This window comes from Prionailurus bengalensis, chromosome D3 (assembly GCF_016509475.1).
Source record: "Prionailurus bengalensis isolate Pbe53 chromosome D3, Fcat_Pben_1.1_paternal_pri, whole genome shotgun sequence".
Lineage (NCBI taxonomy): Eukaryota > Metazoa > Chordata > Mammalia > Carnivora > Felidae > Prionailurus > Prionailurus bengalensis.
The window spans coordinates 66,218,028-66,241,155 of record NC_057356.1 but is presented as its reverse complement, the minus strand read 5'-3'; the positions used below and the strand labels follow the sequence as shown (position 1 = coordinate 66,241,155).

At 41.3% G+C, this 23,128-nt stretch overlaps 1 protein-coding gene across 1 annotated transcript in view; it reads left to right on the top strand.

The window, feature by feature from the left end:
* Nucleotides 1-23,128, top strand: part of PSTPIP2 (proline-serine-threonine phosphatase interacting protein 2) — a 78,638-nt gene that overhangs the window by 44,846 nt on the left and 10,664 nt on the right. Inside the window, exons 3-9 of the mRNA XM_043558719.1 lie at nt 1,415-1,492; nt 6,701-6,735; nt 10,240-10,346; nt 15,190-15,252; nt 21,030-21,128; nt 21,699-21,744; nt 22,685-22,764. Of these exons, the coding sequence (XP_043414654.1) occupies nt 1,415-1,492; nt 6,701-6,735; nt 10,240-10,346; nt 15,190-15,252; nt 21,030-21,128; nt 21,699-21,744; nt 22,685-22,764 (508 nt within the window). The remainder of the gene's footprint in view (nt 1-1,414; nt 1,493-6,700; nt 6,736-10,239; nt 10,347-15,189; nt 15,253-21,029; nt 21,129-21,698; nt 21,745-22,684; nt 22,765-23,128) is intronic.

Here is a 23,128-nt window from a genome sequence, read left to right as displayed (position 1 = left end):
GAGTGGGAGAGGGGCAGAGAGAGGAAGAGAGAGTGGGTAAGGGGCAGGGAGGGAGAGAATCCCAAGCAGGCTCTGCACTGTCAGCACAGAGTCTGACCCGGGGATTGAACTCACAAACCGTGAGATCATGACCTGAGCCGAAACCGAGAGTCAGACGTTTAACCGACTAAGCCACCCAGGCGTCCCTGTGCTGTATTTCTAGTATATGGTCATTTTTCTGGAGGAGTTTCAGAGCAAAAGAAACCAGTCCCATGCTCTCTGGTTTTGGGAAAGAATCGGCATCAGGTCAGAGTGTCAGATATGTATGCCCTGGGTACGGGGGTTTGAGGCTCTTGGTCATGTGGCCTGCCTGGGCCCTGGGCTTCCTTTCTGGTGGTGTGCTTGCCAGGAGGAGGCTGCTGTCAGTGAGGGAGTGTGCGTTCCTTCCCTGTGTCCTGTTCAGAAATAATTCATGTGAAGAAGTGCAACCCTCTTCAGGGTTTAGTTGCCTGGCCTTTCCTCTTGCTCTGGTAGGTGTGGGGTGCCTGTGGTTCAGAGAAGTTATGTAACTTGCCTAAGGTCACACAGCCAATAAAGGATAGATCTGCTTTCAAGCCTAGGAAAATTGGGCCCTGGAACTCTCTTCATCATACCTGGTACAGTGCCTGGGACATCTTAAGTGGCGGGGAAAGGGGATATTCGGCATTTTAGATCATGCTACACCAAGTAACAATCAGTTGTTTTTGTGAGACCTGCCAACTGCAGAGTTTATATTCTGAAATTCCCCTCTCTTTGCTATAGTTTAGCTGTGTATTTGAATTGGCTCAGTCGATTAAACGTCCAACTTCCGCTCAGGTCATGATCTCATGGTTTGTGAGTTCGAGACCTGCATCGGGCTCACTGCTGTCAGCGCGGAGCCTGCTTCAGATCCTCTGTCCCCCCTTCAGATCCTCCCTCAGAAAACCCAAAGAACAAAAAGCATAAAACACTGAATTGACTATGAATGAGGAACTCTTTAGGATGGTAAAAGGATACTCTTCGAGAACATGGGAAGAGGGGTGGGCCTCAGGAGTGCAGCCTTTAGTGGAATTATCTCTTACTCCACTTAAAAAATATATATGAATAAAAATAAATTTTTGGTAAATAAATCCTTGGGTCACAGTTTTGAATAGTCTGTAACGTGCTGGCCTGTGCCAGTCAGGGGGCCATGTTTGGTTTTGCCAAGATGTGATGTCCACCTGGCAACTGAGACATGAAGGCCACCAATCTTCTCACAATTCCCCCTGTCCTGTAGGAGAGTTTTGCATTTTAGAGAATGGTGTTATATCTGAGCTTCTCCCTTCAGAAGTGCAGTTTTGCCCTCAAGGGGGGTGCCATGTGTTTTAACTAAGTCAGCCCGAGAAAGACTCAGAGCTCTCTCTTCTGTTCCCTTTAGGGCATCAATTGAAGAGAAATACGGCAAAGACCTGCTAAACCTCTCTAGGAAGAAGCCGTGTGGACAGTTGGAGATCAAGTAGGTACCATGCTTCTTTCCTGTTTCCAGGTTGACTAACACTGCCAGGAGCCCCATCACTTCAGCAGACAGAGCTGGCCAGTGCGGTGAAGTGTGTTGGGGGAAAACAGTTTTTAGGTTTTTTTTTTCTTATTTTGAGGCGTGAAAAATCTGAAAAAATAGAAAGGAGGCTAAAATGAACTGCAAAGCCACAATCCATTAGTAAAATGTTCTGTATTTCTATGTATACTTTTTCATAGGTAGGATTATACTATATATGATTTTGTACTAGACGTTTAATAGAGGGGCTTCCATGCACGCACACACACACACACCCCACAGTTTGTGATAACTCTGAGAGACTGTCTGCATGATTTTATAGTTCTCACGACTGATGTGAGGTTTCTATACGTATTCTTCTGTTACTCACTGATTACAGGAATGGCCAGGACATGGTGCCTGCTTTAGGAACACGCTCCCTCTCATCTACAGGGCTGGCTTCATGGGCCGTCATACAGGAGCCTATGCTTTGAAGGGCTTCATAACGGGTTTGATGCTCTTTGCTGTCCCCATTTTGAAATTCTTAATAATTTTTATTTATTTATTTATTTTTTAATGTTTGTTTATTTTTGAGAGAAAGAGAGCGTGAGCAGGGGAGGGGCAGAGAGAGAAGGAGACGCAGAATCTGAAGCATGTTCCAGGCTCTGAGCTGTCAGCACAAAGCCCAATGCAGGGCTTGAACTCATGGACGGTGAGATCATGACCTGAGCCAAAGTCAGTTGCTTAACCAACTGAGCCACCCAGGTGCCCGATAAATTCTTAATAATTTATAAACAACGGGTCCCACATTTTCATTTTGCAGTGGACCTCACAAATTCTATAGCCCCTCCTACTCATTTGGAAATTTCTACATTCCTTCTTCAAAATAGGCATGTTGAGGGAGGCTTGGGAGAAATAGTTTCAAGTAGACTTTGCAGGCCTCTGCAGACCTAATCACATCACATACTGTGCTATAGAGAGCCGCATAGATGCCCTGAGGTCTGTGTCCTATCAGAGACCCTAATGGGGGAAGATAAGACATAGACCTTCCTCTTCTCTTCTCTTGCTTCTAACACACACACACACACACACACACACACACCACCCCACCCCACCCCACCCCAGAAATGTGCTGGATTATAGAAAAGAAACATTGGAAACTACTTAAGATATTAATAGTTATATAAGCCTAAAAAATTTGTTACCCCCTGATATCAGGCATTGGTATAAGGAGAATTTGTTGATTATACTATATTTTACTTTTGATGTTTTAAATGAAAAATTAAAAAATACACTAAAAGGTAAAAAGACAAACATAAAGACTGGCTGTATACCCAAATCACCTAGATTTAATAATTATTCATGTTTGCCATACTTTCTTAATATAGGTTTTTTGTGAAAATGTTTAAATTGGAACATTTTAAATTTAAACCTAGAATTAGATATTTCTCCACATGTACTTGGTTCCTTTTAGTGATTTATTGTATTTAGAGATGAAACCCTGAGTTCTAGCATTGGTCATTGTCACAGAGATGTCACCGTTTCTAGGCACTTTCCCAGGACAGATATTATATATTATATTATATTATATTATATTATATTATATTATATTATATTACTTATATTTTATTATTTTTAAGTTGTTTTTAATAATTTTTTTACATTTTATTTTATTTTTGAGAGACAGAGAGAGACAGAGCACAAGCAGGGGAGGGGCAGAGAGAGACAAAGACAAAATTTGAAGCAGGCTCCAGGCTCCGAGCTGTCAGCACAGAGCCTGACGTGGGGCTCGAACCCACAAACCATGAGATCATGATCTGAGCTGAAGTCGGAGGCTTAACTGACTGAGCCACTCAGGCATCCTATTTATTTATTTTTAAATGTTTATTTTTGAGAAAGAGAGAAAGCAGGCACGTGCTTGTGTGAGTGGGGGAGGGGCAGAGAGACAGTGGGACAGAGGATCCCAAGCAGGCTCTGTGCTGAAAGCAGAGAGCCAAATGCAGAGCTCAAACTCATGAACTGTGAAATCATGACCTGAGCCCAAGTCGGACGCTTAACAGACTCAGCCACCCAGGTACCCCTCTGGGGACAGATTTTAAAAGCATAAGTAGTTCATATTGATATTTCCAATTCTAAAATAACTTTGTAGGGTTTTACTTAATTTCCTTAATTTTATATTCATTTCACCTTGCACTGAAAATCTTGATTCCTGACAATATTAGCACAATTACTTGCTTTATATGACCATTTATATTAAAATATTTCAAAATAATATCAATATTACTACTCATAATAATACTTCTGAATGAAGTTTAACATTTCCTTGAAGTTCCTTTTGATCTTAGAATGTATTTCACTGAGAATACTGTGTTCTGGGGTGCCTGGGTGGCTCAGTTGGTTAAGCATCTGACTCTTGATATCGGCTCAGGTCATGGTCTCATGTGTGAAATGTAACCAATTTTGTTTCAATTTTTTAAATTTTAAGGGTTGTTTTCTTTTCCCTATTTGGTTTAGTTTTATTTTTTGAACATGTAAAACATTTACGTATTGACAGATCAAAACTGCATAGATTTAGGTATGTTTCTTTGTCATTCAAGCAGGGTTTAGATAATTTCAAGGAAGATTAGTGGGTCACTTGGCCAAAAAACTTGTTTATTTGCAGAGAAAGTGTAAGCTGTTTGGGAAGATACCCAAAAACTTGAGGTGATGTCATGAGAAAGAGCCATATTCTCTCACATTAACACTTCTTAGAAAAGGTATTTAGCAGAATGAGTCTGATCCAAAATGGTATTTATTATATTCTTACACATTTGACTTATAATTTAGTAAATTCATAGAGAACACTATTCTCTCTGTTCTGTGATAAAGGCCAGTCAGTGTTCCTTCTAAGAGTATACCTCAGACAGGAAGATGCAGCAAAAAATGAGGCCTGGGGACAGAGTGTCCAAAGTTGAAGGCCATTTAGGTGACTTCTGTTTCTGTCACCTCCAGAATGATCTTTAGGAAGGGACCCTCGATAAGAGTGCAAGACTCTGCTTCTCTGTGGACTAGTTAGGATTTTTCGTCTTGTGGACCACATTGAGAGACTCAGGCGCCTAATGGGCTTGCTAGGATTTAAGGCCAAAGTGTTTATCGAAAGGGTGGTAGAGGGGCACCTGGGTGGCTCAGTTGGTCCAGCGTCTGACTTCGGCTCAGGTCATGATCTCATGGTTTGTGGATTCGAGCCCCACATTGGGCTCTGCGCTGACAGCTCGGAGCCTGGAGCCTGCTTTGGATTCTGTGTCTCCCTCTCTCTCTGCCCCTCCCCGGCTAACGCTCTGTCTCTCTCAAAAATAAATAATAAACATTAAAAAGAATCTTAAAGGGTGGTAGAATATTTTCTTTTCCCACAGTGAAGGGGAACACTAGGGAGAAGAGGAGTCGGATGTTGCTAGGCCACCACCCCCAAGGTTCAGATTCTCTCCGGTTGTCATGTCCTGAACAAGGGAAACAGCAATTAAGTGATGATGTGAGACAACAAAGCTAATGACAAACCAAAGAGAGATTGAGGCTGCCCTTCTTGTGGCCCTGCAGCCAGTTGCTTCGGGTGGGGGAAAAACTTTAGACCCTGAACAGATTATTTATGTGTAAGGCTGGGTTTCAGCTCCACGACTCCCAATTGAGAAAGCCTTCTGGTGGTGTCTGATGCCATATCTCTGCATTTCCCAGTAATTCCAGTAGTGTGCCTGCACTTCAGTGACGTTCGTGTGTCCTTCTGGACCACTGGCACATTTGTTAGACATGGACACTTTCTAGTTCTATCCACACCATATCACGATAATTGTATCATAAGATGGGTAAAGAGAATGGAGAATGTGCAGTTATGTTTTCCTGCTTGATGTCTTTGTAATAATTGGAAGTGTTTGTGTGAGAAAAGGCATGCAGAAATAAGGATTCTTTCTTTGCAATGAACAGAGCAGGGGAAAGGAAATAGCTGAAAGAAACGGCCAGCTGGAAAAGACAAGGGGTTTTTCTTTGCAAAGTAGCAAAGCTTGCCACCTACATGTATACATATAAGAAGTGATCCGTGATGTTATGCTGTTGTGGTTCGGGGACCATGAATTCACAAAGTTCTATTCCTACTTGAAAGGCTGGAGTGAGCGCAGTGAGATCTGCTTCCAGTGAAGGCAGCATGAGCAAGAACATCCCCAGGGCCATGTCACCTCACAGGGATGTTTACTTTAGGAAGTGTAGGATGACAGACAACTAAAACCATGGGCCAGGGTGTCTCCAAGGGAGGAGGAGCCATGGGCTGTAAGAGGATGGGGGAGATTGAGAGAAGGTATGAAAAATGAGTCATGGGCTTTCCCCACTGAAACTGTGAGGTAGTAAATGTGTGTTGTTTTAAACTGCTAAATTTGGGGTAGTTTGTTTTTTAGCAGTAGAACATTGAAACGATGTGTTTCATGTCTGTCCCTTCCTTTAGAGTCCAAGGTCTGGGACCAGTCTGTCTTGTACCATGGAATCATTAACATCTGACACAACACCTGGCTCATGGTTTATGTTCAATGAACACATGATTGACAAATGAGTGAAAAAGAGGGAGATCAGGAGCCAGAGTTTGAACCCTTCCTTGTATCCTTATTTCTAATTACCATACTTTAAAGAAGTGGACTGGTATTCTTATGAGAAAGGGATCATAATTCCTATATAATCATTGGGAGAAATGAAACATAAGGAATGTGGGCATCTTGCTCTACCCAGGTGGACAGTGAAGAATTTATAATGCTTTGCCTGGGACTGAGAGAGCAAGAAAGAGGAAAACTGAACTGAAGAAATCTTGATCCTTCGCTGTCTTCCCAAGCTTACATGCAAAGATGAGTCTGCAGGCCATGACACGTGGGCGGAGAGAAGCATGCAGTGGTTTTATAATAAGATTGTACAGGGGCACGTGAGTGGCTCAGTTGGTCAAGTGTCTGACTCTTGTTTTCAGCTCAGGTCATGATCCCACAGTTTTGTGGGTTCGAGCCCCGCCATTGGGCTCCTTGCTGGCAGCATGGAGCCTGTTTGGGATTCTCTGTCTCCCTCTCTCTCTGCACCTCCCCACTCACACTGTCTCTGTCTCTCTCAAAATAAATAAATAAACTTAAAAGAAAAAAAGATTGTACAACAATTTCCAGAACTGAAGTTATATTTGTGCTTGTTTTTCAGCACCCTGAAGCAGGCCCTTGAAGTCTTCAAGAAGCGTAAGTGATTCTTTAAATTATATTTGCTGCCCTTGGCCGGTTCTGGGGGTTTTACTTTGAACAGCCATCTTGTATTGGGTAAAAAAAAAAAAGTTAGAGCAGATCCCAAGGTGAGAAGTAGCTCTGCAGAGCTGAAATGAGCTGGAGAGCCCACCTTCCATGTGGAAGTCATGATGTGCATTTGACTTACTTTGAGCAGGGGTTCTCACACTTGAAATCCAGGGCAAGGCCCTTGCAATTTGGTCTTCAAGGGGTCCTGTCTGGGTCTTTTTGAAAAAAATTTTTTTATTAAAAATTTTTTTTTATTAGTTTATTTTATTTTTTGACAGAGAGAGAGAGACAGAGAGAGGGAAAGAGAGAGAGAGAGAGGGAGAGAGAAGGGAAGGGGCAGAGAGAGAGGGAGAGAGAGAATCCCAAGCAGGCTCCACGCTGTCAATGCAGAGCCCAGTGCGGGGCTTGAACTCATGAACTGTGAGGTCATGACCTGAGCCGAAATCAAGAATTGGACACTTAACTGATTGAGCCACCCAGGCGCCCCTTTTTAAAGTAATTCGTACACCCACCATGGAGTTCAGACTCAAGGCTCTGAGATCAAGGGTTGTAGGCTCTACCGACTGAGCCAGCCAGGCGCCCTCCTGTTCAGTTCTAAGAGTCCCCAGTCCTGTTACTCAGAAACTGCCTTTAAGGCTTTCTGTTCTTCATAATACTTGCTGCTTTCGAGCTAAGGATTTTAACATGGCATTGTATGTATGTGCTTAAGTGTTTCTGTAGCTAGTTGACTGGTTCTAGAAGTTTGTAAATGTTAGCTAAACAGATATTCATCTTAACTTTTCCATGGAAGGTGTTCTCTTCCCTTTTTAACTCACCAATGAATACATTTCTCAAGGTAGAAATGTTTATGTTTCATGTTTTTTATATGCCCTGCAAGGCTAACCATGGGGCCCACGGGAGCTTCAGTCTAGGCTGGGTCTCCTAAGCCTATGTACTTGCTGTTACTTGACTTACTTTCTACCCTCCCCGAATAGTTTTATTTCCTTCTTATTAAAAAACATATTTATCTTAAACATTCAAATGAGACAACTATCAAGAAGATAGTAAGTACCTAGACTTTCAGTTCCTAGTGATAAGCAGTTATTGGTGAATGTGACTCCAGATATTTTTATGCAATTAAACACATGTAAATGTATCAATTCATATAAAAAATAGGATGATACCATGGCAGTGGTTCAGAATCTGTGGGGTGAGTGAGAGCAGATCATTTGTTTTTAAGTCATTTTTAAAATGAAAATATCAATGGTTTCATCATGCTAACAGTTTGGGATATATCTCTCCAGACCTTTTCCTACACATTTACAATTCTCTTTCTCTCTCTTAAATTGCACACAGACACACACACACGTGAGTTTTTGTATAAATGAGATCATACTATACCTATATCCTACAATTTGTTTTTCCCAACAATATTATCTAAGCATCTTTCTATTTCTTTTTTTTAACTTGTTTTATTTTTTATTTTTTTAAATTTACATCCAAATTAGTTAGCATATAGTGCACCAATGATTTCAGGAGTAGATTCTTTAGTGCCCCTTACCCATTTAGCCCATCCCCTCTCCCGCCACCCCTCCAGTAACCCTCAGTTTGTTCTCCATATTTATGAGTCTCTTCTGTTTTGTCCTCCTCCCTGTTTTTGTATTATTTCTGTTTCCTTTCCCTTATGTTCATCTGTTTTGTCTCTTAAAGTCCTCATATGAGTGAAGTCCTATGATTTTTGTCTTTCTCTGACTAATTTCACTTAGCATAATACCCTCCAGTTCTATCCACGTAGTTGCAAATGGCAAGATTTCCTTCTTTTTGATTGCCAAGTAGTACTCCATTACACACACACACACACACACACACACACACACACACACATACATACCACATTTTCTTTTTTTTTTTTTTAAATTTTTTTTTTAACGTTTATTTATTTTTGAGACAGAGAGAGACAGAGCATGAACAGGGGAGGGGCAGAGAGAGAGGGAGACACAGAATCTGAAACAGGCTCCAGGCTCTGAGCTGTCAGCACAGAGCCTGACGCGGGGCTCGAACTCACGGACCGTGAGATCATGACCTGAGCCGAAGTCGGACGCTTAACCGACCGAGCCACCCAGGCGCCCCCATACCACATTTTCTTTATCCATTCATCCACCGATGGACATTTGGGCTCTTTCCATACTTTGGCTATTGTTGATAGTGCTGTTATAAACATGCGGTGCATGTGTCCCTTTGAAACAGCACACCTGTATCCCATGGATAAATGCCTAGTGGTGCAATTGCTGGGTCGTAGGGTAGTTCTATTTTTGTTTTTTTGAGGAACCTCCATACTGTTTTCCAGAGTGGCTGCACCAGCTTGCATTCCCAAGCATCTTTCCATTTCAGTTCTTATAGATCTGCCTCATTCTTTCACATTTGAAAGTTTTGGTCTTATAAAATGCCAGACCTCCTCCAGAAAGGTTGTACTGACTTCTCCCCCACCAAAAGTGCTATTTTTTACCCATGCTTGCCAATATGAAGAATTTTCACATTTAAAAATTTTTCCCTAACTGAAAAGTAAAAAATTATACATCTCTGGGGGTTGAGGTTTTGCATTTTTTCCAATAGCTTTACAGTTGAATATATTTTCAAATGTTTATTAGCCATTTAGCCAATCTTTTAAAAAATGCCATGTTCTTTAACCAATTTTTTTATACTGGAATGTATATATTTTTCTTTTGACTTGTGAAAACTCTTTTAATATAGCAGTTTATTCTGTTACATAAATTGCTAATATTTTTCTAATTTGTCATGTCTCTTGGAACCTTTCAAGGTTATTTTGACACACACAAGTTTAAATTTTTTTCTTAGGTCAGATCTGTCCATCTTTCTAGCCTTAAAGTCATGCTTCAATTTGTTTTCTTAGAACAAGTAAAGTAAGAATTTTTTTTTTTTTTGCTGCTACAAAGGTAAACCGTACTCATTGCAAAGATCTTAGAAAATAAGAAGAAAAAATCACCAATAACCTTTCTGTCTAGAAATAATTATTGATAGCCATAATTTTTGTGTGTGACCTTTCTTATAGATGCTCAGGTTCAGAAAATGTTAGAGATGGAAAGACTGTTAGAGTCATCTAATGAGAAATAAATACCGAATTTGAAATTGTAGTGGGTTCAGTGACATCTTTCAGCATGTAAGCTCCATGAGGGGGCCTCGGCTGTTCTTCTCCCCAGTTCTGGGGACACACTAGGTTAGTAACAGTTAGTGGTTGGAGGTTAAGCTAAAGATTTGCTAGCCTGGTCTTGGTGGTCAGGGCAAGGCAGGGCACATGGAGGGGGTTGATAAATGTTGGTGACCAAGTGAGGTAGGTTAATTTTACCACTTGTTCCAGTATTTTATTTTGTAGGTAAGTTTTGTGTGGTTTCGTATATTTCAATTCAGACATATGTAGATCTTGTTTATTATGTTTTAAAAAATTTTTTTTTGCAGAGGTAGACAGTGTGGCACAATGTCACATTCAGCTTGCCCAGACTCTAAGAGAAGAGGCCAGGAAGATGGAAGAATTCAGGGAAAAGCAAAAGCTACAACGGAAAAAGGTTGGATTTGCGTATATGTTAAGACGTTGCTTTTCCCGTGGCGGAAAACTCCAGGCTTGTTTTTCATCAAACTCCTTGGCTCACACCCGCCTTCATGCAGCCATGCTCCTCTTTGAACCTATGAGATTATTTATTGGGAAACCATGTGGAGACCCAACTAGATGGTTCTGTCTCTGTACCCATTTGCACCCAGGCCAGTTCTCTTTGAATTCTCCCAGGAATTATGGGTCTGGCCTGTCTTCTTCTTTACATATCTGCTGCCACTATTGAGACAATGACTGGCAAGAGGAAACCCTGTCTTTGGTAGAGTCTAGGGCATTTAACCTGGCAAACTCCCAGACCACACTCCTCCTCCTTGAGAAGGCAGTAAGGGAAGGGTAAGATGTAGAGAAGACTCACATTCTCCCAGAGACCATGTAGTCTAACCACCTTATTTTACAAATTGGGAAACTGAGGCCCTGGGAAATCCAAGTCCTTTTTGTCTTCAAAGCAGATGTGCATAGGCTGTTTTTCATTGATGGAATTTACTCTGTCCAATTACATGGAAGGAGATGGGAGTAACAAGAGTTAATAAAACTGGCGAATGTTTGAAAAGTTACAAGGATCAAGAAAAGAAGTTCAGATATACAGTAGTAAAGTGTTCCTTAGAAGAGACCAGCGACTATTCTGACTCCCTTCTATCTTGTTCCTAAATGACTTATACATTCAGGTTGGCCTGACAGCCAACTAGAGCTCTTCTAGAATTTCTTCTTTTTTACATCTTACATCTGGTCTAAAAGGTTGGAACGTCAGCTTCACATGGGGGACCAGCTCTTCTTTATTTGGCACCCAAAGATTTCCACCCAGGTCTCCCCAGACATCTTTGCATGAGTTTTTTGGAAATCCGTTCTCATCCTGGTCCTTGACCATCTGAAGGTCATTGTCTATAGTGTGTGTATCCAAAAAAGTTCCAGCTGTTAAGGCTGATTCTACCCATATGCCATTTTCAGAAACTTTGCCTATGGTTCTAAGCCAGAGTCTAATTCCAGCCTTTGGTGACCAGCTGGCATTTGGAGTAGATGGTGGACTTAAGAGCCCGACTGCCTTACATCTATGGTCATCTCATGAGCTGCTCTTAAAGCTATGCCTCTTCTTAGGAATAAAAGGTGGAAACTAACATTTAAGGAATACCAGATCAGTGGTTTCACACACATTCACACTTCGTATATCAGGTTTGAGAGGTGCATCTGGCCTCAAATATTTTTCAGAGCATAAATAATATGTACATATACCCACCCATTAGACAGTCAAATTATTTTGACCTGACATTGCCAGCCTTGCCCACCTACCTAGAGAAATAACAATTTTTCAGGGGCAAAATTAACAGAGTCTATACGCATATGATTTCCAGTAAGAGGAGCAGAAAGTCATTTCCTCATGTTTCCAAGTGCCTTTGGTAGCCTTAGTCGTTTCAGGGAGAGTTTTGTTAATTTTGCAAGGCTTCTGAAACTTCCCCTCCTAACAAGTTACAAAGATCAAATTCTCATAACTGGAAGAATGTGTTCTGAATTCTGTTAAGTAATAAAGGAGCCTGTGCTCAGCTCATTGCTGTCATCCAAGTTCTCTATATTCTCTGTGCTCTCTACAGGAGGAAAATGCCTTCTGAGCTTTCTTGAAGAAGTCTGAAGTTTATTAATAAATTTCTAGTTACTCGTGTCACAGTGAACTCTGGGTTGTACCACTTCTGTTTTTAGATACCTTTTTTTTTTAAATCAAACTTTGGGAGAAAATGTGTCAATGCTAACTTCTCATTTTCACTGTATGTTTTGGGCTTCCACTTTCTGGAAATTGAGCCATTTCCACTTATCAAGGAAAACCATTGGTTCCTTTTAGCAAACTGGGGAAGGGGAACGGCAGGTAGAATAGCTCAGAAGTTAGTGGTGTACTACTCACTTAACTAGATTTCTGGGGGTGGTGAACAATACAGACATGGTCATCCTTCCCTCGTGGAGTGTAGAGCATGGCCAGAGAATGATGTGACATAGTCATCATGATAAAGCGTGATGAGCATTAAATACTAGGGGAGATGAAGGTGCCACCTCACCTGCAGTGGGGACTCCTAACCTTATCAGTGAGGTGGGGGAGGCGTCTTGGGGGCAGACCCTGAGGCTACAAGCACCAGAGTGAGTGACAGTACAGGTGAGGATGATGAGGGACAGGCTGTCATCCCTGAGGGTTGGCCAGGTTGGGGGGGCTCTTAGGAGTCTTGGCGTCTTAGGGTACTGAGGTTGCTTCCCCGGCCCAGAATGTGCTAGGCTGACAGGGACAGCACACGGTCAGTCACTCTCCTCTGGTGCCTACATTCTGTTCTGCCCTCTCCGCTGACATTGGGATGAGCATGGCAGAATGGTGCTCTGCCTGTGTAGAGAGAAATCGCCAAAGAAAGGAATGTCCTTGGTTACACGGAGTGACGCTTACAGCTTTAATGGCGTGAATGCAGACAGACAGACAGACCACCAAAGCAGCTATTTCAGTCATGTACTGCAGGGCCATTTGAATCATTTACATATCTCTTCTTCCTTTGCCCCTCCCTTCTGCTTCTCCCCACCCTAGAGCAGAGGTGATAGTTCTTGTACTACTTTGTGTTATCAATAATAAGACAATTAGATTTCCATTGGGTTTGGCCTTTGAAGACCTGCCAAGAATAGGCCATTCTATAAGTGAATACAGACATGAGGAGACTTAAATCAAAGTGGGGTAACAGACAGATCTGGACTTGGTGTCACTGAATGGCTTTGAGCAATTATCACCTCTTGGGCCCCCAGGGCTCACAACTGTCAGGTTAGAGCCAGACTACCTCTCTCTCTCTCTCTCTCTCTCTCTCTCTCTCTCCTCCTCTAGGGTCCTGTTCTCATACAGGTGCCAGGGATCCTCCAAGGTAGAGAGGAAGATGAAGGGAAAAGGTCTGACTAATAGAACTTTGTAGCCACCTGAGAGGAGCTGGAAGCAGGTGTTATGTGTGAGATGGACATAAGGAGGCCTGGCTGAGGCCATAAACTATGAAATAGTGGCAGCTCCCAAACTGGAAGAAATATATATATATATTTTTAATATATATTTAAATATATATATTATTTAATATATATAATTATATATTATTTATTATATTTATTATATATTAAATTATTATTTAATATAATAAATAATATATAATAAATAATAATTTATATAATATAATATAATTTAATATATTATATTAAGTTAATATAATATAATATAATAATTTAATATAATAAATATAGTTATTATTATAATTATTATATAATTATATAATATATATAATTATATATATTATATAATTATATTTAAATATATATATATTTAAATATATTTAAAATATATATTTTTGGACTGGCAAAGACCACAGGACAGACCAATAGTGCTGAGTGATCTGCTCCATGGAGTTTGGGGAAATCAGGAACCATTAATAAATAAACCCAGCTCCTCCTCCTGGTAGAGGTACCTAGGCGCTTACGTGAACCACACAGCTTCCTGTCTGTGATGACAAGGGCCTTCCCATGAGACTCTGCATGTGGGGCTCATGTCTGTTCTCTGTGTCTACAGGATCTTCACTGTTAGCAGATGCATGGCCCACCTCTTAGTCCTCGATTTCAGCTGGGCTGGAAGATGGCTGTTCAGTTCTCTGAAGGCTCCTTGGGGATCCCCAACAGAATTTCATGTATTCCACAAAGCTTATATTTGAAGTCAGACCATCCCAAACATTCCATCCAGATATCTTGAAAATCCATCCAGCCATGTTTGTGTTGGTAACAGACAAAAATGTAATTCTCCAGAAGAAAGAGAAACCACATTTGAACATCATTTTCAGAGTTATTATTTTGCATTGTGTCATTTTGCATGAGAGCAATGCCATAGCTCATTTTGAATTACTGCACCTCTTGGTTTTTTATATACCCGTTTGATTTTATAGAGCTATCATAAGGATAATGGTAGGTGAGGGTAATGATTAGGAACAAGGGCACAGGAGTCAGGCTGTGCTCAAATCCCAACTCTACTACTTGCTTGGGTAAATTAATCCACCTCAGTTTACTGTCAAAAAAAATGGGGATAAGAGTACTTACAGTTGTTGGGATGCATGAAAACTGATTAGCACATAATAATGCTTGATAAATGGCAACTACTATTATGTCTGAGACATACATTTTTACTACTAGCACCATTATTCTGAGTAATGAAAGGGTTAATATCAGAGCCACAACAAAGAAATTGCTCTCAAGTGAACTCAGCAGAGTAGTTTACCTTTCCTGGATTAGCTGGGATTAGCTGGGAGAATACCTTCTTTTAGTTGTCCTACAAACATTTCTTCTCTTCATACTGCCCCGGCTCCTTGCTGGTTTAGGGTGTGTTATTGGTGGATACAAGAGGAGTGAATATTTATGAGTCCCTAATTTTATTGTGCTGACACAGGCTTACAGAATAAAGACCCCTTTTAAAATATGAATGGTGCCTTAACAAAGGTTTTTAAATCTTTTCTGAAACCTAAGTTCCTTGATTCCAGGTTTACAGAAGAGACAGCTCCAAGGATGATCAGTGATTCTCAACGGTCGCTGCCCAAGTTCAAGGGCGGGCCTTACCATTGAGCAGCCGTAAGACCTTGGGCAGGTTGTTCAGCCTCTCTGCTACAGTTTCCTTGTTTGTAAAAAGGGAGTAATAAATAGCACATCTACCTTCTGGGTGTGTGAGGACTAAGTGAGGTAATCCACGTTGAACACTTACTCCTCAAGATAAGCTGGCATTAACAGCAATTTGTTTTTTATTAATAGTGCTTGTCCTCTCTTCACAGACAGAGCTTATAATGGATGCTGCGCATAAACAAAGGAGCTTACAGTTCAAGAAAACTATGGATGTGAGTCTCAGTTTATTGCTTTTTTTTTTTGCCATGGTGACATTTTTTGAAATCCTGTGCTGTGTAGGAGCATATTCCTGAAAATAGTACTTCAATAATATTATGGACTAGTGCAGTGGTTTGGGAAAACAACCTTTAGAAGTTTGACTTTCCTGCTTTTTAAGGCCTTGGAAAGATGGAGGATGAAACAAGATAGAGGAAAGAAAATGATGGTGACTTTCTGGTAACCTGGGAAAGTCTACAAGTCAATTGAAATATCTCAGGCCAAGACACAAAAGTGTCTATATCACATGCCATTTATCTTGTTGGATGTTAGCTTTTTCCCCTGTGACTATTTTGAATCTTGGTTTCTTACCTATTTTACTGAGTGAGCCCTTCATGTTTTAGGATCTACAAACTGTAAGAGCCTTCCATAAGTAATCTATTTAAACACACACACACACACACACACACACACACACACACACACAACAAGACAGAGCTAAGACAAATTGCAAGGGCCCTCCCTCTAGCTTTCCTAAATCTGTTCACTCTGGACACAGTGAACTCTGTTACTGAAACATCCATGATTCCATATTTGTACAGAAGTATCATCATAATGTTCTATGTGACATGGTGTGTGGTAACCCAGTTAAAAAAGAAAATGTCACCAATGTCGATGACATATGCAGTCTGCTCCACGTCATTTTTTTTTTCTGTGATGCATGGCACCTCCAAAGCAACTGAGAAATAGGGAATGATGTCAGTGTAACTGCAGAAATAGCATTGGTCCATACATGGTTGTTCCCAGACTTTCTGTGTTTTGAGCAATCTGGGACAAGGTTTCTCACAATTCAAGATAAAACCCTAGTGAAATGCAAGTTTCTTAACTATCTCTTCTACCTGCCTGCAGAGCCATGCTAGTATTATAATTTTTGCTTCGACTATCAAAAATGATTTAGAAAACTCAAGAAAAAGGAAGACTATTGTATTAACTCATTTTTCGCTTGCTGTGTCCTTTTTTCCTCTTGATATTCCAGCGTTTCTTCTTTTATAGTTTCCTTTGCTTAGAGAGTTTAGCCATCTTCAAGATGGTCTACTATTGACAAATACTTTTAGTTCTTCCTCATCTGAGAATATCTTGATTTCCCCTTCAGTGTCAAAGGCTGTTTTCACTGGTTATAGGTTTTTCCTTGTAGGTAAAGTGTCATTTCTGTTTTAAGATATTTTCTTTCTTTCTTTCTTTCTTTCTTTCTTTCTTTCTTTCTTTCTTTCTTTCTTTTCTTTTCTTTCTTTCTTTCTTTCTTTCTTTCTTTCTTTCTTTTTTTTTTTTTTTTTAGTTTTCAGAAGTTCACCTATATATGTAGTGTCATGGATTTCTTTGGGTTTATTTTGTTTGGGGTATGATCAACTTCTTGAATCTGTAGTTTTATATCTTTTGCCAAATTTGGGAAGTTTTCAGCTGTTATTTCTTCAAGTAGTTTTTTAGCTCACCTTCCTTTCCTTGGATTGCAAGGACATGAATGTGTTAGATCTTTTGTTATGGTCCCAAGGGTTCATGAGGCTCTATATGTTTATTTTGAGGTTTATTTATTTTTCTTGAGAGAGGGAGTGAGAGCATGAGCAGGGTGGGGCAGAGAGAGAGGATAAGAGAGAATATCAAGCAGACTCCATGTTGTCAGCATGGAGCCCATGCAGGGCTCAGTCTCAGGAATTGTGAGACTATGACCTGAGCTGAAATCAAGAGTTGGACACTTAACCCACTGATCCATCCAGGTGCCCCATCTATGCATTTTCTTCAGCCTGTTTTTCTCTCTGTTCTTCAGATTAGGTAATTTCTATTGCTCTGTTTTCCACTTCACTGATTCTTTCTTCTATCTCTTCCATTCTGAAGTCCATCCATTGAGTTTTTAATTTTCATTAGTGTGTTTATTTAGTTCCAAAATTTCCATTTGGTTTTTTATAGCTTTTATGTGTTTGCTGAACTTTTCTAGTTCTTTGCCCAAACCATCTATTTTCTCATTTAAGTGTTTTTGTAATTGCTTGTTGAATTTTTATGATGGCTCCTTTAAAATCTTTGTCAGATAATTCTAACAATCTGTCATCTTGATGTTGGCGTCTATTGAAAGCCTTCTAATTCAGTTTCAGATCTTCCTGGTTCTTGGTATGATTAGTGATAGTCATTTGGTTTTGGACATTTTAGGTATTATGTTACAAGACTCTGGATCTTATTTAAACATTCTGTTTCAGCTGGATTACTCTGACACCTCTAGCAGGGGACAGTGAGGTCCCCTGCCTCATTACTCCTTTATGGGGGTAAAAATCCAGGTTTCTCCCATTGGCCTCCACTGAAATCACAGGGTTTGCGTGGCTGTGTTACTACAGAGAGGTGGTTAAAGTTCTGATCCTCCACTAGACCTTCTCTGACACCACCCCAGCAGGTAGAGGGGGCACCTTGTGACTGCCAGGCAGGGGTCGTAGAAGTCCAGGTTGCCCACATGGTTTCCACTGGCACTATGTGTAGGGCTGTTATCTTCCAGTAAGAATGAAGGTTCCAGTTCCCTATTTGTCCTTCTCTGAAACCATCTTGGCAGGGAAGTTGGGCATCCTGTTATAGCTTGGTGAGAGTGGAAGTCTAGACTCCCTGCTTGTCCTTTGCTGTATGTATGGGGGGCAGGCCACAGTTTTTTTAGGTGGTGCTTGGCTGCAGTAGAATGGTTATTTTCTCAAGGTTTCTCTCCTGGTAGACTGTCCCTTTTCTGGTCTTTTGGCTAGAGAGGGCAGGTTTTTGTTGGGACTTCTTGTTTTTGCTCATTGCCACTTCTTGGTTGCCTGCTTCTTTGGCACTCAGTCTGTGACATACGAGACAAAGAAAAAACCAAGAGAACTTACTTGTGGGTCACCCTTCTCAGACCAGGGTTGCTAGCCAGTCTGCCTTCTCTCCACCTTTCAGAGTCTTATGTTTGTTTTATACAGAGTGTCCAGAGTTTTTAATTGTACTTATGTGGAGGAATAGGGAAAATTACATCTTTCCATCTTTTCAAAAGCTTGTATGTATAACCTTTAAAAAAATTATTTAGAACCATAAATGTGATCATATCCCCTCAGTCTTATACTAATAATCTAAGACTCTATCTTTAGGAAATCATCCCAAAAAGAAAAGCAAAGTCATGAACTTACTCTTAAAATAATGAAAATTGTAAATTATTTAGTGACTAAAAAATGGAGAAATATTAGTTATATGACCTTTATGAATATGTAGCAACAGAGAAAAAATATTTAATATGCCATATTAAAAAATAAAGTAGGGTAGAGAAAGATTGATATAACTGACAGCATTAAAATTTAAGACTACTTTACAGCAAAAGAAAAAATATCTTATACACGGCTTAAAGAGAGATAACAAATGGGGGAAAATATTTGTAACTTACATAACTGATAGCCAATTAGTGTTCCTAATATAGACTGAGCTGTTAAAAACCAATGGAAAAAGGGGTGCCTGGGTGGCTCAGTCAGTTGAGCATCCAACTTCAGCGCAGGTCATGATCTCCTGGTTCATGGGTTCGAGCCCTGCATCCGGCTCTGTGTGGACAGCTCAGAGCCTGGAGTCTGCTTCAGATTCTGTGTCTCCCTCTCTCTCTCTGCCCCTCCCCCACTCACCCTCTGTCTCTCTCTCAAAAATAAAATAAACATTAAAAAAAAACAATGTAAAAAAACTCAATGAAAATATGGAATGCTCCAATAGGAAAGCAGGTAAAAGACATGAAGTAGAAAGGACATACCACCTTAGTGGTCATGAAATAAATACAAATAACCCAACTTTATGCTGACATTTTCTCCTCTAATATTACAAAAGGTCAGGCATATTGTCCAAGCTTGGTGTTGGTGAAAGTGAGGAAATTTACTCCATAGACTGCTGGTGGGAGTACCAGTTGGTGTGGTCATTTTGGAAGGAAGTTGCACATATACATATTCTTTTACCAAACAATTACACCTCTAGGAATTTGACCCGTATAAATAAATTCATACTACCCAAAACAAAATCAGAATATTTTTATGTTATAAAAAATGGGAAACAAGTGTCCACTGATAGAGAGAGAGTTAAAATTATGGCGTGTGTGTGTGTGTGTGTGTGTGTGTGTGTGTGTTTACAACCTTTAAAATGTTCAGCTACAGGGGCGCCTAGGTGGCTCAATCGGTTAAGCGTCCAACTTCGACTCAGGTCATGATCTCACAGTTCGTGGGTTCGAGCCTCACGTCGGGCTCTGTGCTGACAGCTCAGAGCCCGGAGCCTGCTTCGGATTCTGTGTCTCCCTCTCTTCTCTGTCCCTCCCCTGCTCACTCTCTGTGTCTCTCTCAAAAATAAACATTAAAAAAAAATGTTCAGCTACAGGGATCATGCTTGACATAGAAAAATGTCTATCACATACCATTACAAAAGGAATTTGCTGCATGAATATCTTATGTGGTTACAATTATGAAAAATTATGAAACTTCTATGTGTGTGTAGCATATATAGAGAATTGTATGGTTGTTTACTGAAAGGTTAACCTCAACTGAATTGCAGAGGATGCCGAGAATTGCACAAACCATCTCTGCAAAGGAGTCTTCATTCTTGGTCAAGCAGTTTTGAGGGGGAACAACATTCTTATTTATTAGCTGACTCACAGCTTTGCTTTGTTTGAGTAAGTTAAGTCTTTGCTTCAGTAGGTGAAACAGAAAATTATTTGATTTGCTAACTATATAGTTGAGAACTGTTTTCATACTAATGGTAGTGATGACAGCACAGGATAGACCAGGGTCTACTTTTAAACTAGTTAAAACAGGGACACTGAGGTGGCTCGGTTAAGTGTCTGACCTTTGGTTTCGGCTCAGGTCATGATCTCACAGTTCATGAGTTTGAGCCCCACATTGGCTCTGTGCTGCTGGTGTGGAGCCTGCTTCAGATTCTCTCCCTCTCTCTCTCTCTCTGCTCCTCTCCGACTCCCGTGCATGTTCCCTCTCTCAAAATAAACTTTAAAAATAAAAATAAAAAAAATAAACTAGCTCAAACAGATTTTTTTAAATCAAAAAGGAACACGGCTATGCTTGAGTGACAGAATTGATGGGATCCATGCCCTTGTCACCTGCTATGGTGGATGCATTAGAATATTGAGGCATAATTACAATTACTATGGTCAAATGATGGCATCTAAGTTCTGAGGGTTATGTTACATAAACGTTAGATTACACATATTTTTTTAAAATTGTTTTTTAATGTTTATTCATTTTTGAGAGACAGAGAAAACCAGAACGTGAGCGGGGGAGGGGCAGCAAGAGAGGGAGACACAGGATCTGAAGCAGGCTTGAGGCTCTGGAGTGTCAGCACGGGGCTCGAACTCATGGACCATGAGACAATGACCTGAGCTGAAGTCAGCCGCTTAACCGACAGAGCCAACCAGGTCCCCCTAGATTATACATACACCTTACAGTTATATACATATTTTGATTTTGCCTATTTCAAATCCCATCTTTTGTTCCAGTTTTTAAAGCCCACATACTTTGTGTTTGCCGAATTGGAGTTATTACTTCCTTGATCAGGCTGCCACCACACGCGTAGTTTGGAAAAGGGCTAAAGAGCCCTTCCACAAATAGATAAGAAGGAGCCTTTGCTGCCAGGGTGCCCACCATCTGGCGGTGATCACAGCACTGACCAGAGTGCCCTGTCCTTTGCTGGGCTCGGCGGGCTCGGGCTGCTGCTTTGCAGGCTCACGTTCCGCTCACCTGTTTTGGTCCTCTTTTGGCACATAACAACAAAGGCAAAGAAGACCTATGTGCAGAAATGCCGGGACAAAGACGAAGCAGAGCAGGCTGTCCACCGGAGCGCCAATGTGGTGAACCCGAAGCAGCAAGAAAAGGTACCTGGGAGAGCCGACAGCCTGAAAAATCTGAGCTTTCTGTATTTGAAACTAAAGCCAATTACTAATCTTAATGAAAAATGGACGTGCATCCTAAGTCCCTGGCAATATCTTGCTTTTGGGCTGTCAGGATCCTCTGGCCCAGAAAGTCGTTTGTCACAGTTTTGGGGTTTGGGAGGAGCTGGAGAAGCGTGGCCGTGGGGAAGGGAACAGGGTGATAAGAAGTAGGGGAGAGGGTTTTGGTTTTTTCATCTTTCTTCAAGACTGAAGTATTCTTTGGAGCCAGGCCACCTCAGGCTTGGGCGCATTATCAATTTTATGTAATCTGGTAGAAGACTGTCAGCAACCAGAGGGCAGGGGTTATGTCTTTAGGATACCATGGGGCAAGATGTTTGATGGCCGTTTCCCTGTGGTGCTAAGATTAGAGGGCAAGTTGAACGGTTTGCTGAGAGAAACACAGGTAAGATGTGGAACACGGGTCTCTTCACAGCCATTGCTTTCAAAACCTGTTTTGCCTGTGGGAGCTCTACCCAGCATTCCCCATCTCTTGTTCTTTATGTGTCCTCACAGCTTTTCGTGAAACTGGCAACTTCGAAGACTGCAGTCGAAGACTCAGGTGAGGGGGCTGCTCCCAGGGATGGGGGAGGCTTGTGGGGAGGGGGCTGACATTATGCTGAATCTGTCGGGAAAGGTATTTTTATATATCATACAAGAATGTATGGACAGACAGTGGGATTAACAAGAAAGCAGGAGGGAAGAAGGGAGAAAGGGAGGACAGGGAGGGAGACAAGGTATATCAGAACCTGGGAAAGTGAGACAGCTGTTTCTGGCCACTGCCTGCTTGAGCCGTACTTGTAATTAAATGGTGGTGGTGGAGGGGGGGTGCGGGGGGGGGTGGGGGCAGAGGTCATGTGACAGCTGCTTTGTAAGCAGGTACTCATTCTGATTTATTAGGAACATCTGTCTTAAAAGCCCATTTCAGCCCTGATAACTCTTATCTGCTATGAAGGAAACAGCCAAGTTGCAAGGCCTTGTCATGGCTGAAACCTGAGATCCAAGCCAGGTGTTTGCAAAGCCTTCTGATCCCAGAGTATTCTGCAGGAGCCAAGCCTCTTGTGACCATGGTCATTTAAGAAGTCTCTAAACCCAAAACCAAAGTCACTTGGTAGTTCTCTGCACCTCTCACTGTCTAATCTTCCTGAAAATGGAAATGGGTGGAAGCTATTGAGGTTGAATTAGCTCAAGAGAACTCTGGCTGAAGTTCCTGTCAGCCTTTGTTCTCCTTCCTTGAAGCATTTCCTTTTTTTTTTTTCTTCCCCTTGAAACATTTCTTACTTGGCTTGGTTTAATGTCTAAAAAGAAAGTGCTTATTTCACAAATATATTGTGAGAGAGAGAGATGGATATGGCCTCCCACTGTTCAGAGCTCCATGGGGTCTTGTGAGCTCAGTGTGACTCTGGCGAGTGTCATTTGTCATCCAGGGTGAGCTGGGCAGTGGGTCTGCGCACCCTGCTCCTGCCTGGTTTCTGAACCCAGGCCCTTCCCCTCCACTGCAGACAAGGCGTACATGATGCACATCAACACTCTGGACAAAGTCCGCGAAGACTGGCAGATCGAGCACATCAAGGCCTGTGAGGTACCAGAACCGGTGGCTGCTCAGGAGGGGATGGGTCTTCCTCCGAGAATTTGGGGAGTCTACTTTGCCAGAAATGCACCACCCCCTTATTACAGGGCTCCAATTCTCATAGAATTGCTTGAGGCCAAGTTAGAAATCAGAAATGTAAGTATAGGATGGATGGAACTGGAATGTTTTCCTCCAAGCCTCATCTTTCTGCCCCGTCCCAGTCCTGAGCGTTGTGTCTGACTCTGTTCAAGGACTTCCTCCAACGTTTGGTTAGTGCAAATACGAAATAGCTGAATCAGTTAATGGGTGATTAAATAATTATCTTTCAAGAGCCTTGCCTGAACTTGCTATCCAATAAGGAGAATGCAGATAGAAG